The sequence below is a fragment of the Ptychodera flava genome (genome assembly GCF_041260155.1).
Source record: "Ptychodera flava strain L36383 chromosome 23 unlocalized genomic scaffold, AS_Pfla_20210202 Scaffold_24__1_contigs__length_23054250_pilon, whole genome shotgun sequence".
Lineage (NCBI taxonomy): Eukaryota > Metazoa > Hemichordata > Enteropneusta > Ptychoderidae > Ptychodera > Ptychodera flava.
The window spans coordinates 13,590,380-13,607,256 of NW_027248278.1; the positions used below are offsets into that span (position 1 = coordinate 13,590,380).

Genomic DNA, 16,877 nt, shown 5'->3' on the forward strand with positions numbered 1-16,877 from the left:
ACTCTGTACCCAAGCTGGTATGTTGGCGACTGATGGAAGTTAAAGGTGTTTGGTCACTTGTTTTTTAATAGCCAATCACATATTTTACGCGGGTGGCTGCTTTTTTGAAACTTGAAGTGCGCCCCCACATGACCAATCATGGCCTACTTAGCAGCGTGCGTCTGCATGATCTTTGACGAATCAAATATGGAGGACCGACAGCTACAGGTGTTACAGGGTCATACGCTAAGTCCCTCTCCCTTTACCATATATGGAATATGTAAATTTACGGTGACCGTGTACCTTTAATACATGTTTATGAGTTGCCACCAGCTCTACAACTTACTGAAGGTGCTGTGTAGGTTATCATGGTAAACTCAAAGAAATAGAGTATTGCTCACAATTGACAGCAAGCTTCTAAAACAAGCGGAATGAAGTTTCAGCTATAATTGTCCGACTGGTCACATAATAACAAGGAGTGTTATCACATACTCCAGGAGCCATGTAGGGCAGTCTTCTGACCCCAACATGCTGTCAACAGACTAAACCATACAATTCATAGTTGACTGTTGAGGGCGCTGTTGTCAGTGATCATACACTGTACACTAATGCCCGACTGCAGGTCAAAATAAATGTGCACATGTGATATGAGTGAAATACAGCGATGAGTCTCCAGCCAAATGTATACAATGAAATCCACAAGTACACTTACCAACTAGGGAATCAATAAATCATGTTTCTATTCGGTGAAAATACGATAAATCTTTGGACTTAAATTTCTCTACACTACACACGAAAATCTGGAAGCATTTGTGCATGCACCTTCATTGGGACATGTGTTGAAACTATGATGGCCAGGATGTACGAGTGTGCACGAGTCAGTGGTTTTGATGTACCATGGATTTAAAATACAGACAAACAGTGTCATCGTTAACCGCTTTTTTTAGCTCCCAGGCTAAAATTAAGTTTTCAATAACACTCGTCGTGATGACAAACATAAACTGACAATTCATTAATCATCTACTGGCCTACAACTTGTTCAGACTCATCCTGGAAACCTTGATGAAATACTCGTTCCATTGTCTTGTTTTTGATGCTAACTGAAACATTAATTTTCTCAGCAGGATAAACAATGGAAAGGCAGCCAGTTTGCGGTAAAAATAACATCAGTCATTATAATCTGCACTGGAATCAATTTCTCAACAGAGAAACAGCAGACAAAGCATTCTGTTGGTCATTCTTTTATTGGGTTTCAGCATACTGCTGGGTGAATTAAGAAATAAATTGAGTATTTTTAGCTTTAACACAATAAAGATTTTCAGTAACCCCTTTCCCAGCTAACAGTATGCCTTAACTCTTCACCATTCACGTATCGTCTGTAATTCTCCACAAACATGTCAACAGTCTGCAAGGAATAAATAAAGTGATATTTATTTTCAACGTCATTAGAAGAGAAACTAGCAATTTATCTTCAAAACACTGAATGAGTGAGGAAAATGACACCACAGGCCAGGCCAAGGAACAGTTGCAGCAATTCAGGCAAAAAGGTTTATCTTGTCTTTGCCGTGTGGTGGCACTGACTTACTTTCGGTCTGAGCTGAGTTTCGTTCATCAACAATACCATATGTCACATATATTGTACATAAAGCCACTGATTTCAATTCTCATACTTTATCCGTCAACAATTTGTTCTAGCAGATGATAGAAAACATATGTATTTATTTTCTAGAAGACAATGAAAATTGCATTCAAAGTTAACGCTGGTATTCCTACAACCTGTTCATTTCTCTTCAAGGCAGTCCATCGTAATAGCCATAACAATCAAGTGTTTTAGACAATTTCATGATCAAAGAATTTTAATTTAACATCGAATGGTATTTCCTGAACTATAAGAAGTTAATTACACAGCAGAACAACTGCAAACACTAACCTCATTTCCAAAACTGAGTGCAGCGACATGTGGCGTGATTGTCACCTGTATGGGGTCAAAGGTTACAGCTGGTGTCAACGTAAGCAATGGTACGCATGATAAGTTAAATAACACATCAAAAATCGCAGCTATGATAAATTATTCCTAAAGTCTGTTAAAAATTAATCGCCATCACTTGTACAATGGCAAAAACAAGGTTTAGAAAATCTACAAGCCCGAGCTAACCAGCGAATAGCTTTTATGGCTCGGCTTGTAGTAAGTTTATCTGGCTGTGCAAGAGGTTTTTATAACCTAGCTACAAGTTGCTTCTAAAAGCCCACTTGGATTAATGAATTTTAAAGGTGGTAACTACTGTAGAAACTGATAATGAATTGATGATCACTCTTAGATTAACCCTTTCAACCCCATTTCCATCTCTAGAGGTCCAACTTTGCCACAGAAAACAATGGGACTGGTTCAAACCACGGCGGTGAAAGGGTTAAAACTGCAGTAAGTCTGACTTCTGACAGTTTTTATTTTATTTTTGTTCCATGTATGGACTACAGTTTCTTAGTCTGCTTACTACTACAGCATGTCGAAATACCCAGTATTTGGTTGTCGGTGAATGACATGCACTGTTGTTTATCTATTCAACACATAGTAATGCAAGATACATGCGTACAGTCAATGTTGATAAGCTAAGTACTTGGTATTTCAATACACTGAGGGAAGTAGACACAGAAACTGTTGCTGACACAATGCAAGAGAATCCTGGAAAAATAAATTGCCAAATTGCCTTTAATCCCTTGAAATTTTTGTACAATTACCTGTGGATGTTTCCAGAGTGGACTGTCTTCAGATAATGGTTCCTTTTCAAAGACATCTAAGATGGCAGCTGATAACCAGCCTTGACTGCAAAATAGAAAACAGCATTTTTTTTAAAGAGAGAAAAATCACTTGAGTTTTTCACTTTAACAGTCAATAATGTCTAAACACCAAAAGCTGCATGTAAAATAGTAAAAAAATATCATTTTAGATTGTACATGATGGGCATTCAAAGAATTGTCACCAAAATTCCCAAGACAGGAGGATCAAATTTCCCTTTCCATGCTCATGGCCTAGGAATACAGTTCCCATCCCTGTGAATTGGAAAACCTAAAATCACAGCCGAGCAAAGATGTCTACTTACACATAGAAAGTACACTATTCTTATCGCCAATCTTAGTGTCTCACCTTTCTCTCTGTACTAGCATCCATTTTTGAATTCTTTGCATAGCACTTGGATAAGTTTATACGAAAATACAAAGAAATTTCACAAATTTTTAAAGTGAGGGGAAGAAGATTATATAAGATCGAGGACTTATAATACATACTTTTTTACCCTACCGGTACATTTGCTTGGATATAAAACTGACTTGTGTTTTCTCTACTGGAAGTTTACAGGAGACTGTTCATAAAATTGCATTCTTTTTTTTGAATTTCCAAATCAACTCATGCAGAGACACAAAGAGATGTTCCATACCTCAGTGCATTCAGAATGCTTTCTTCAGAAATCACGTCTCCTCTGCCAACATTTATGAAAACAGATTTCTGAAATTAAGATAAAAAGTGTTATCAAACAGAAGAAAGTTCACTCAGATAAATCATCTGTTGTTCAAGATATTTCCATTTGTTGAAACTTCTAAATGTTATAATGCTCTGAAGTAACACTGTCAATACTTGAACCCTTATCCTGTCAAGTTCATATGCCACCATAAGGTCACGTTGGTTTAAACTAGCAACACATAAAAAGTCCCATATTTTACACTTTAACAATGACTTGAAGATTTGAGCGTCCCTGTAAACAGAGATACTGTAAACACGATTTTTACAGACTTAAACTGCTATAACATACCAAGCCAAGTGGGTGAAAATACATATGGTTTTGGCTGAATACCGCTTTTTACTGACTTGGCAGATGGGGAAGTGATACTGTCTGGCAGGAAAAGGGTTAAACCCATTATTGACAGACAATGGTATATTCCAATTGATTGAATGGACTGATCCATATACTGGGACATGGGAGTGAATGGGGTTCACTTCAGGCCGTAGAAATTGTTTAGAAATCTTCAGAAGAACTTCCTATTTAACAGTAAACACCCTGGACATTGAGTTTCAAAGTTCCATTACTTGTAAATTTTGAATTTTTCATTATTTTTGGTTCTCTCTATAAAAAACATTAATTTTTTTTGTTGTTTTTACTCCGTAAATCAAATGCATGTTGAAACGTTCGGGGTTCATCTTGTCAACACATGCACTGCATGAGTGTGTGAAAAGTCAAACATCCCTGTGGCAAGTTTTGACTTGAATTCATTTGTCACACAGTTATATCGCACAGTAAGTGAGGCTACCCACAATTCTCCATGATCTGTACACACGGAGATCACTCACTGAACTGAAGCAAATTTCTTCTGTACACAGAACAACTCGGTCCATATTTCAAAATTCTGGCAACATAGTTCTGATAATCATAATTTTCTGATTTCTCACTTTGAATAATGAGAAGATCAACCCCTTTTCCGCGGAGGAGATAGCAATTTTGTAATTTTGTCGACATAGATTTTTGACAGCCATACACAATATTTTCAAGGAAACTAAGGGAATAAGTTGCATCTGTGTTGGCAAAAGAAAGGGTATTGATTTTTTTAATGTTCGTAACAAAGGAAATTTGCATGTCTGACAGGTGGTATGATGAGACCATCTTAGTTGCTGATAACTTTATCTGACAGGTGTGCAATTTTTAGCACCTCAAAACACCGACTTCTCATTCAATTTGCTCTGAATTTAAAAATAATCAATGATTTTGGAACATAGTTTTAACAAATAATCCTGAACCTAAATTGTAAGTTAAAAATTTTTAAGAAACTAATAAAATTGAAAAAGGCTTTAGCAAAAAATGTCTGAGTGAACAAATTGAGGGGCATTGTGGGTAGCCTCACTTACCGGTACTGTGTATCATATATTGTATACAGTAGCTTTTGTCAGCAAGGCTATCATTTCATATTTAAACATTCAGTGCGTGGAAAAATAGGCAAATTTCATATTTTCTAGGACAAAAGGCATAGAATATCATCAAAAGGTAATATGCTACTGTTCTGTTGAACAAAATCTTCACAGCTTCTATTGTCTTAAACTCTTCAACAGATTTCATGGTTGATCTGTTCAACTGTCTGTCTATATCCCCACCCTTGTCTACCTATCTCTGTCTATATCCCCACCCTTGTTTGTCTTGTCTGTCTATATCCCCACCATTGTCTAACTGTCTCTATATCCCCTCCCTTGTTTACCTGTCTCTATATCCCCACCCTTGTCTACCTGTGTCTCTATCACTGCCCTTGTCTACCTATCTGTCTCTATATCCCGTCTACCTGTCTGTCTCTCTATCCCAACCCTTGTCTAGCCATGTATCTGTCTCTATATCCCACCTTTTTCTACCTACATGTGGCTGTCAATCACCCTTTATCTATCTGTCCCGCTATCGAGCTATCCATCCCTATTGTCTGTCTATAGTATTTTCCACCAACAATTGTCAGCCCCTTCATCTGCAGGTATCTGTGCATGCTGCCATCTATTCCACCATTATACATTCAAAGAGCTCTCCATCTATCCATCCGGATGATCCCTCTCTCAAGTCTCCATTTCATTTCACCACGTTTTGGGTTTTCATGTCTCTGATTAAGTCAATTGATTTCGTGTATACACATCATCGCCCATTGCTCTGATACGTATGCATGTCAGTCTTGGGTATCAGGTTTGATATTTACCAATACTGTTTTAAAACTTACCTTAGCTTGACAAGGTCGCAACACATCCCCGCTCAACAAGCCAACAGTTTCTTTTGTACTCGGCAAAACACTACAGATATAGTCACAATTTTCAAGGAGTTCTTGGAGTTGATCCATCTTCCTGTAGTGGTCAACACACTCGTGTCTCTTCTCCACCGGTATGTCTTGTCTAACAAGTCCCCAGACAGTCATACCAAGGGCTTTACATGCTATTGCAACTGAAAAATTCAAGGAAAAATGTTTGTTTTGAACTCCTGACGACAACAATGTAGAAGGCGTGTTGTATCTAAACATACTGTGAACATACATGGAATCTTGACGGAATTTTCCATCTCTTTAGGTCCATAGTGATTCATTGTGGAACCACAAATATCTAGCAATCAAATTGGTCAAGGAATTAAATGCACATAGTTTAATGAAAATTTTACTTTTTTGGTTTTTGTTTGATTTTGATGTTATTTTTTTTGTTTGTTTGTTTGTTGACTGATTTGTCTGTCAGTTTATTTATTTATTTATTTATTTATTTTTACTTAAAAAATATGGTTTTTCAATTCTTTTTAAATTATTTGGTAGGTCAACAATCTAAGTTCTTTTCAATCAACTCTATCTGTAACTACAGATTCCAGGACTGAAAAACATGTCCTGCAGGACCCATGCCTACAGTGAATTTAAACACTGTCCTAGGGGGTACATTTGTACTTCATCATGAAAGGCACCCTCAGGCAAACACTTATTAATACCGTCAGCGAGAATTAAGGACCAAGTATATTTCAGGTATGCCAAAAAAGTGCCAGCATACTTATCTGACCTGATAGTCACCAAAAGTTCAACAAGTAATTGATAAAAGACTGCAAGCAAATACTACATTCCTATACTACACAGCCATTTACTCAAATGCCACCTATAACAATCGGTTTAAATTAGTTGCGCGTTCTTTTTGACAGTTATACGTATTCCAATTTCTCAGACCTATGGGCATTTACAGCATCATTGATTGAGCGTGCGGTAATAATATTTAATTTCAAATCAACCTACTTTCTCTACCAATTTCTCCAACACCGAGTATACCAATTGATAATTTTGAGAGTAGTGTGTAAAAGGGTACGTCAGTCTGTGATATGTTGAACCTAGATTGAAAAGAAAGGAAGATAAGTGTCTTAATGGTTACTATCATGAGGTGATGCCATAATAAAGTGCAGGGGATATTAACCCTTTGAGTGCTGTAATTTTTCCCACCAAAAGTTTAGTGCAACATTTTACCAATTTTTATAAATTTTTCTGTAAGTTTTTGGATAATTTTGGACCAAAAGGATATCTACTTTCATTGGCTGAAGTTTTTTATCAAAATCTTTTCAAACTCTGGAGAAAAAAATGACTTTGGTATATTTCATAAGGGCGACAAAAATTGACTTTGGCGCTCACAGGGTTGAAGATGCTCATTTTAGGTGGTAGGTGCCTCAAGAGTGAAAGACTCAAACTTTTGCTCCAGCATGAGTTTCATTTTCAATTATCAAATATCCCCAAAATGCTCAATCTCTCTGATCACATTTCTAACATCTAACTGTTACAGGGCATATGAATCAATTAATCTTAGCATACTGTATCAATGCCGGGATACGTGGCATCGATCTTTATATATATATCCATCTCTAAAGAACATCATTATTTGAACATTAACCAACCAGCCATTTTGTTCAACTTTCTGTGATACCCATATTGGTAAAACAAAATGGCTTGTAGGCTCATAAGACTTTACGTATCAGAAAATTTTTTTGATCCAAAACCACTGAGTCTCATTTTTGCGAAATAAAAAACTAGACATACATACCACTTTGCTTTGTTTTGATACTCCCACAACTGTCGAAAGTTCCTTTGATGGGCAATGATGTAACCCAGGACATATTCTTTCATATGCATTCCAAAAACACCACCAAATCTGGTCAGTTTATATGTCGGAAAGGGCCTGGATCTGTCCAGGTGGTTAAATATATCATCAACACCTGACAAGAGAAAGACAAATACTGTGTGGATTATACCGCCGATTTCACGGTGTCTGGTATACACCCATTGTGTGCACGGAACCCGAGATGTGTTTATCTGACACACAGCCATAGTCTGATAAAAGTGATATGGACTCATTACACAATAACAGCATGCATGTGGACAAGCAGTCATTTCTTTGAATTACACTAATTGAAGCTGGTTGACTGGTTGTCATTTCTTTTGACATATCATGTTCTTGTGACATAAGGTGTCCAGCGTTGATCTCAAGTGTACCCACTGTAGTAGTAAAGTACATCAGTGACACCTTCAACCTTTCTCTTACCATCTCTTACCAAATCAACATTAAAACCAGGGGTCACCATGCAAAGTTTGGAACTAGGGAAACAAATTACCAAACATTTTGCGATATTTTAAATTCAAAATGGTTGCCATCCATGTGTTAACTCTATAGGAAAAAATTAAATTTGGGATTTTTGAAAAAGTAGTACAGTGGAAGTTTTCTTTCTCCAAGAGCTTTAAAATTAGCACCAAAAGAGGTAGATTAGAAAAGAATTGTAGAATTTTGAGTCCAAATATCTGTCCCTGGGGCACTTTCTACGATAATGACCCTCTTACCAGCCCATGTGCACTGCATCCACTTCAGCTTTGGTAACTCATACAGCAATGTAGCCACCGTCAGAGGGTCTGTGAGCAGAATCTCAGCTTCTTGAAGAACTTGCATCTCCTTTTCAGAAAGTTTCTTACACAAAGCAATTGGTTCGTCTGCGGAAACAAATAGTCATTTGAAGAAAGTGATGGTCAGCGATCGTGTTTAAACTTGATTAATGTACAATTGGTTATCAGCTATGGTATAATTTTTTCATGCAAAATCTGCTTTTTGGTGATTCAGGACGGTAAAAAAGAGAGCAGAAGTATACAAAAAGTACTGTTTACCTTTTCTTATGTATTGATGTATATTTTACTCTTTTTGATTAGCCTAACTTTAAAGAAAATTGAGCACTTTGTGGTGCTCGTTTGTTGAACTTTGACGATATTTCAGTTAGAGAGGTGCTTTCATGCACTGTCACTGTGTTGCTGGCTGGCTGATTGAGTGGAAATTAATCCTCTTTCTACCACGCTCCACAAACCACAGAAAATAGCACTGCTGAGGAAGATTAACCCTTTGAGCGCCAAAGTCTATTTTTGTCCCCTTCATAAAAAAACCCCGGTCAATTTTTCTCAGATTTTTGCCAAAATTTTGAGAAAAGAGTGTAGCCAATAAAATGTGATGCCCATTTGGTCCAAAATTACCACAAAATTAAAGAAAACTTCATAAAAATTGGTAAAATTTTGCATAAAATTTTGGCGGGAGAAATTACAGCGCGAAAAGGATTAAACTAGATGGGAGATTAATATGTAGCGTATGACATTAATTTGTTTGTCAGATTTTCTGAAATAGTAATTATATAATACTATAGTGTTGTTTGTGGTTTCAGGTTTGTTACTAAATATAGATGCATATGTGCCACATCGTACATTACCGCTTGAAATTCCGATTTTTTTGTTCTGTGCATGGTTGTTATTGTAGCTTGTCATGTGATCTGTAAATCAGTGTGACTTTTATTATTTACTGTAACACTAGTAGTGTTCACTTTCGTCATATTTGTGGAAAATGGGGACAAATATTTATTTTTGCATATTAATCATATGATAGAAAAATGATGTCATGTGCAAACAGCGGCATGCATTATTTAAGCAATAAAGCACACCCAGCGATGGTATACCACGAGATTTTGACCAGTTCACGACATATATGCACGAGCGATAGCGAGTGCATATATGAAGTGAACTGGTCAAAATCGAGTGGTATACCGTCGCTGGGTGTGATTTATTGCTATTATATCATAACAGTATATTGAAATTCTGGCATGGAATGTCATAAATGGATTTTTGCTCAAGCTGAGAGCTCGCGCGTATGCCAGCTGTGGTATATCGCCAATATACCACTGTTCTTTTCGCATCTCTACCAATCAGATCGCTGTATTTGCACCATCAATATACTGGTATGATATAATTAAGCAATAAAGCACACCAGCGACGGTACGGTATACCACGAGATTTTGTCCGGTTCACAACACGAATGCACAAGCAAGAGCAAGTGAATATGTCGTGAACTGGTCAAAACTAAGTGGTACATAAATACCATCACAGCGTGTGCTTTATTGCTATTATTTCATAACAGTATATTGAAATTCTGGCATGGAACGTCAAAAAAAGGATGTTTACTCTTGCTGAAAGTTCTCGTGTGTGCAAACTGTATACACCTTGGTTCTTTTACGTCAATCAGATCACTGCATTTGTGCCATCAATATACTGGTATGATATAGCAATAAAGCAAACCCAGCAATGGTTACTAACAGCATGAGTAACTCCGAGTTGAACCAGTTTACGACAAATATACGTGAGAGATGGTGAGTGCACATACCGGGGTACAGTTAGTGTTTTATCTAGGATGCTACACTGGGAGGGGAGACCTGGTCCCCCTCTACGGGAATTTTTTTGGGAGATTTTACAGTTTTTTCGGGGGGGGGGTTAAATTGTCAAAACATATAACTACGTCTTTACATGTTAGTTTTAATGTTGCAGTGATGACTTTTGATATACATGTACAAGCTAAAAAATCACTTGCTTACTCAATCCACGCTGCTTGCTGCAAAAACCATCCTCTAAGATTTTTCAAAAAAGTCAACAAAAATTGAGTGTCACTGTCATGAATGTACAGGGCTTCCAAGAGTGGCAGACGGCTCATTAATATTCATGAAAAATTGTAGCATATTCTATGCTACAATATTCTCCATGTTTGTTTATACATAATCTCTATGTTTGTTTTCTTAGGGCTTGTAAAACATAATAACAACAGCTAGCTGGCCATTTCTACTGTACCTTCAAGGGATTTTTTTTTTCAATTTTTTACTGAACTCTGTGCACTTACACAAAGCAAGAAAAATATCTTTAGTATAAAGGAATGTTTTGTAGCTTCCGAAAAAAATAATGTATTTGTTTGTCTTGTTTTTACTCCGCTTATATCATACCTAACCACTGTAAAGTTTGGATCAACATTGCCCTATACACCAGTTGGCAGTATTTTTCTAATGACCTGGCTGGTTTTGTGATCTTGTGCGCAGGCTCAGTAGAGTTAAAACCAAAAAGTATTAGGTTGTCTGTCTATCGTGTGTTTTCTAAGCTGAGTTTCTCAAAGTCAGATTCGTTCTTATTGCATTTTGTCAGCCATTTTAGAATGGGAAAATCACAAACAGAGAGGTTGGTTGCCACCAGCAGTTAACTTTAGGGCTTGTTTGCCCGAAAAATAAGTCAGTGTCTGTTCTCTGAATTCAAAAACCAGATTCATTGACACCATGCACCACAGCTTGGTTGTCACTTTCATTGTATGGTGTCTCGTCAAAATTTCCTGCAATTCATGAACTGATCTCATTTCAGTATAAGTCCCATTTTCAATTTTGTCTGCTAATTTTAGCGTCCAGAATTATTTTAGTAATGTTATGGACATTCATACTAAGAACAAAAACTTCTGTTTGCCTTTTCTCAATTGTACCTGTAGAGATAATGTGACACAGAAACCTCATCTACAGTGTTTAACTTTTGAGAACATATATCTCAACTGGCTGACCGGCTTTCATATGCAAAATTAGAGTACTGTATAGTATTGTCAGCTTTTATAGAAGTTGTTCAATGCCTGTTGCCACGGGTCAAATGTATTGAAGTGTGACACGAATGATATTTGATATGCCAGCCAGCTCAGTGCAGTGCGCAAAAATTGATTCCTCCTTCTACGTACAATTGGCGGCACGTAGCCCACCAAAGATGGCGAATCACGCAATCGCCCAGCCTAGATGAAACATTTAGGGTATAGGGAGTGCGCGGGTCATAACCAAGTGGTATGCCCGTTCCTAAGGTGGGTAATGTTACTATTACATCATAACGGAATTTTTCTCTTGCTGCATGAAAGCGTTTTCCAACAGTGTTATATCGCAAATATAGCATGTCTTGACCTATCAAATCGCTTTACTTGCACTATCAATATACTGGTTTGACAAAACTTTAACATATATACTGCTTGAGTATAAGTGGACCAGATGTCTTCTTGGGCCGTAATACCTGCATGCTACTAATTTTTGGAAAATTGGTAACTTTCTCGGGTCGCCAAGTTATAGGTTAATTTCGAGCCCTGAATGTTTTGCCTTTTCAGCCTTTACCAACATATGCATCACGCTCGGCGAGGTCACCTGACATGCAAAACTTGCTGACCCGACAAGACCTTTTGTACGACCAATAAAGGTCAAGAGTTCAACTGGTCATAAAGCCAGCGTTCAGACAGACATCACGCCATGATCGCTCTGGCAAACAGTCCCATATCCCTCCCGGGGATCCAATTATACTCGGGAATAGAATGCGCCATGTATTAACGTTTCATCGATCCCAACTCCAGTACTTGTATGACTATTATTTTTCATAAAATACAAGATAACGTAAAACACTCGGCGATTTTAATAGCTGCAGTGCTGTGTAACTCGAGGTTTCGCCTGGGTATGTGGGTCAGACGGCAAAACCAGACATTCGATCTACATCATACCTAGGCAAAAACTCGTGCTACAGCACAGTTAGCACTGTACCTATCGGTGATTCTGCCAAAAAAAATCATAGGTGTTTGTTTACCCTGGACGTCTTGTTTTTTTAGTCCAATGTCTAAAGCCTATACTGAATCGGAAGCCACTAACCATCTCAATGCAAAAGTACTCCAGTACTATTTATTACTGCCTTCTTGCTACACTGTACACACTCCAGCAAGCCTGAAGACTAGAGCGGAGTCGAGCATCGGAACTAAATGAGAAACATTTTTACTCACCTTTCCGAACAAATGCTTCGACATACTTCACAGGAACATCAGGGTGACATTTCTCAAACAACGCTTGAAGTCCGTGCACTTTGCTAAACACGGTCACCAAGGGTCGAACTCGAGCAGCGGCCGCCATTTTTTTTTAACTATTATTCTTGTCAACAAAGTTGAGCACGTGGGCAGTCAGCGGCGACCTGTATACTTCGCTAAGCTTGAGTACAGGACGGAACTTCAGGGCGACCCCTACTGAAAGTAGGCCATAAGTGTACTATGCTCCGGGCTCTCTACCCGGGCCGCTGCGCTGCTTAGTAACCCCCTGCTCGGTCGAGTTTCAATATATGATAAAGCCATAGGGAAAAGCGCCCTCACACTCGTGCAATTTTCATACATATGTGGGTGGAGGGACGGTGATATCACGGACCCAGCTTCGTGCCCAAATTTGGATGAGCGTATCGATTTCCGGACCTACTTTTGTATTAAGGGTAATCGAGCCACTAAAGTTTTAACCAACAATTTTCGTTATTTTTTCTCTTACAGTAAGACTTATATGTGAGGATGAGATTACGACAAAAAATCAATAAGTCACCAGATTAATTTGGCAGCTAGAAGGATTTGAAATACACCAACTTTATCCCATTCGAATGACAGAAATAATGAATCTCCCGTAAGCTTTGCCCAACCCGATATATTTACTTTCAGTTCCTTTCTTGAAATGCTGTACTCGTTTTATTTACATGTGAACCACATTGAATAATAAATGAAAGTTTTAGCTATTTTTCCGTTGAAAATGTGCATAAGAATTTAAATAATCACTTCTCAGGCCTTCCAAAACAACAGTTAAAGCTGTTGCAAACTTAAAAGTAATGACCGCGCCTTATCCATACTTTGTAGAATTATTTAGATATCGATTTCCAATCCAACAAGTTTGTTTATTTTCACATAAATTTTTTCACATAAATTATTGTTCAGCCTATTTACAATTGTTACGACTCACTTTTCGTAACTTGTAGTTATCGACAAGACTTCACTCATTCAAAGTCACGCAACTGAGAGGTACTACGGGAATCGTAATACTTTTAGTAACTGGAGCGCACTCCAAGTAGTCAGTTTAACCACAGACAAACATAGACAGACTTGTAACGGGTATTGTTTAAGGCGTGAAGCGGTTACGTAACCCATCCATGTTCGCCTCGCCTCAGGTTGCTCTCGCCTCTCTTTTCCTGAGCCATGAGCCTAAGAGTGCCGACCATGCATCCTTCGGTAATTTTCGGATTTTCGCCAATTGTTAAGCGAAAGTATGTTCGGCAAAGTTTATGTTGTTGTTGTCGTGTGGTGCTGAGCGGAATTGACGTCCTGGCGAAAAGGGGAGTGTTTTGAGCTTCAGGAAAGTGAGTTTTACCGTTTTAAAAAATCCTCTCATATTTTTATGAATATATAATGAGTGTGTTTGAACCAAATTTGAAAGTCTTTTATCGATACTGTCTGGTTTTACTCAATGGTTTACGGTCAGTCATACCGTCTTTTACACGTGCGTCAAGGAAGGACATGTCTATGAAACTGCTGGCGTGTTATGTTTTGATTGGCGTGAAGCAGTGTTTCTGGCCTGAGAGCTCACAAAGTAACTATGGTTGCTACGAGACTGGCAGCACGATGCAATCTCGTCGTATTTTTCGCATAATCTCGTGCAATTATCAACCACAAACAAAGCCTCCAAAAAGTTTAACACCTTTGAAGCTCATTTTAATATGAAAAGCCAATAGTCTACCGAGACGACCATGGAACAAAAGGCATGCCGCGTTATTTGTCTGTGGTTTAACTCGTCACTTCAGATCTTTATTACTAAGGCAGAGTGGCACCAAGTCCGTACTCAGGATACAATAGTTGATCAGCAAAACCTATCGTATCGTCTCGTCAAATCGTCAAAATCACCCCGAATTATCAAAATCATCAGCTTTTTATACATTTCATTAAATTATATTACGTTTTGACTCCATGTAATTTACGTTCATTTCACGTGAGGTCACTCGTGTACTTTCAACGTGAGAAGTTATAAAATCATACATGTCGGTGAAAGGTCAGAGTAATAAAATCCTAAATATCGGTAAAAGGTCAAAATGTCATCATTTTAAGGCGTTACACAATACTACCTGGCTTAATGCGAAATAGGAAAATCACAATTTGATGAGAAATATGTCCTTTTCAAATTATTTTGTTGGGATTTTATTCTTTGTAAATATATCGACACTCAAACATTTAAAACTTACTAACTCGAAGATAATATAATGATCATTCAATCATCACTAACAACGTCCGCTTTCATGCTAAAAGCTCTGACAAAAAGTTGTATAAAGATAGGTTCCCATTAAAACCACGGTATAATTTTTACAGTGAGCACGGTCCCGTACAGTGGAAGCGCGCTTCGTAGAGTGTGCGTTCTATTGTTTGCTGCTATGATGACGTGGCAAGTGACTCGATCACCTATAATTATGAACCTTTGACTTTTCAAACCTTGTAGTCTGGGATGGTACACTGCGTCAAAACATGGGCAATCGAAGCATTTCTAGAATTACTAAAAAAATTGACAGTGAATGAATCATCTTTCGTTGCAATTTCCAAGATAACATTCTCTTGAATCAACGTGATTGGAAAATTACAACTTTTCAGCAAAAGCGATTCTACATCACTCCAAAATTGAAGAATATATTTGCACTCAAAGAAATGATGGACTATGCCTTCCACCCATTCATTACAGAAAGTACATACATTTATATTTCTTATTTTTAAAAATTATTGATAGCTATTGTACGAGTAAGAATCTTGTATTGAAAACTTTGTAGGGCAGTATCGATTGTAATTTTGAAGGTCAATGAAAAAAATCAGGTCACTAACATGAAACCTTTCTCTCCATTTGGTCGTACTGACTTGTGTTTTGACTTTGTTCATTACAGTACTTTGAAAAAGACTTAAATATACTTTCCTGCATTTTTTTCTGAAAATCGCTGATTTATAAATCGATTGTGCGTTTTATTTTTTATGTTTGCTTTCAATTGCCTAGGAATAGCATCAATAATACTTATGAATTCTCAACATTTCTGACTGTGGTATATTGTATTTATGACTAAATTGATTAAATGTCATGAAAAATCGATTTCGTCCAGTAAATCTTCCTAATTACAGATACTATGTTTGTGCCACTTTACATAATGCACTTATTTACGATTTATTGTATCGATTTGAATGTTTGGATATGACCAAATGCACTGTGGAATAGGATCACTATCTCGGTCATCTTGATTCAACTTTCAATTGGTCAGACAATGTCATCAAAGAGTCTTTCCAGAACTTATTTGACTAAAATATATTGATGCTACGTTTTTTGCAATTGACGGGGTAAAATAGTGGAGACACTGACCACTGAATCCACTGACAGCCTTAAACCATAACTTCCATTGACTTTCTTAATCACGTCACATTAATCGATGAATCCAGGTAATATAAAGAACTAATTAATGTACACAAGTCTAACATGTCCAGACCACCATTTTGCACATCACATAATAATCTTAGTCTGTTTATTTTTGGTTGTCTGTTGTTCCATCGATCCTTTTAAAAATATACACATTATCCACAAGTTTCACAAGCAAAGAAAATGCAAAAAACTTGAACATTTAAAACTGATGAAAGACAAGAGACAAAAACATATGAGACAGGTGGCAAATTGTATATCAATTATCAAACGTCTATAAATACACAGATTTAGCTTGTTTTGTATTGGAAAAATGTTCCTAGCTCTCTCGTAGACTCCCGTGTATAGGGTATCAACATGTTTGGTGAATTTCCAAAATCAAATTTTCTTGTACACAAATGCATTTGAACTCACCCTATTCTAATTAAGTACATTAATATAAATCACCAAACGTCCATAAAGGCACAGATATTGTTAGTTTTATATTAGAAAAAATGTTCATCGTTCTATAATAGAATACCACGTGTAGTGAATAAAAATTTTCAACGAAATCCAAAAATCCAAATTGTCCACACATGCACGTTTTACTGCCCACTTCAAACAAGGTGCATTTACATATAGTTTCAAATATTAATGTACAGATATCCCTTGTTTTGTGGAGGAAAACTGTCAATAGTTTGCCTAATAGACTCCCATGTATTATGATTTGATATTTTAAGGTACGTGAAGCACTATATCAGCTACATCTCGCCTTCTTATAGTCATGCAAAATATGGTAACCCTCCCGCAAATGCAGGAAAT

General features: G+C 37.3%; 1 protein-coding gene across 1 annotated transcript; it reads right to left on the minus strand.

The window, feature by feature from the left end:
- Positions 1-695: 695 nt before the first annotated feature.
- On the minus strand, positions 696-12,978 carry LOC139124523 (glyoxylate/hydroxypyruvate reductase A-like). Its single transcript, XM_070690663.1, has 9 exons — positions 12,620-12,978; positions 8,332-8,478; positions 7,541-7,712; positions 6,748-6,839; positions 5,713-5,930; positions 3,411-3,478; positions 2,716-2,800; positions 1,910-1,954; positions 696-1,384 (listed from the first exon to the last, which is right to left on the minus strand). The coding sequence occupies exons 1-9, from the start codon at positions 12,744-12,746 to the stop codon at positions 1,298-1,300; spliced, it is 1,041 nt and encodes a 346-aa protein (XP_070546764.1). The 5' UTR covers positions 12,747-12,978; the 3' UTR covers positions 696-1,297.
- Positions 12,979-16,877: the final 3,899 nt, after the last annotated feature.

What these genes read in the sequence shown, in the direction of transcription:
- LOC139124523 (XM_070690663.1), bottom strand. Translation starts at nt 12,746, where the DNA reads ATGGCGGCCGCTGCTCGAGTTCGACCCTTGGTGACCGTGTTTAGCAAA. An exon ending in TATCAAAACAAAGCAAAGTG is followed by an intron (nt 6,840 to 7,540) that starts GTATGTATGTCT and finishes TTTTCAATCTAG; the next exon opens with GTTCAACATATCACAGACTG. An exon ending in TGCGACCTTGTCAAGCTAAG is followed by an intron (nt 3,479 to 5,712) that starts GTAAGTTTTAAA and finishes TCTTAATTTCAG; the next exon opens with AAATCTGTTTTCATAAATGT.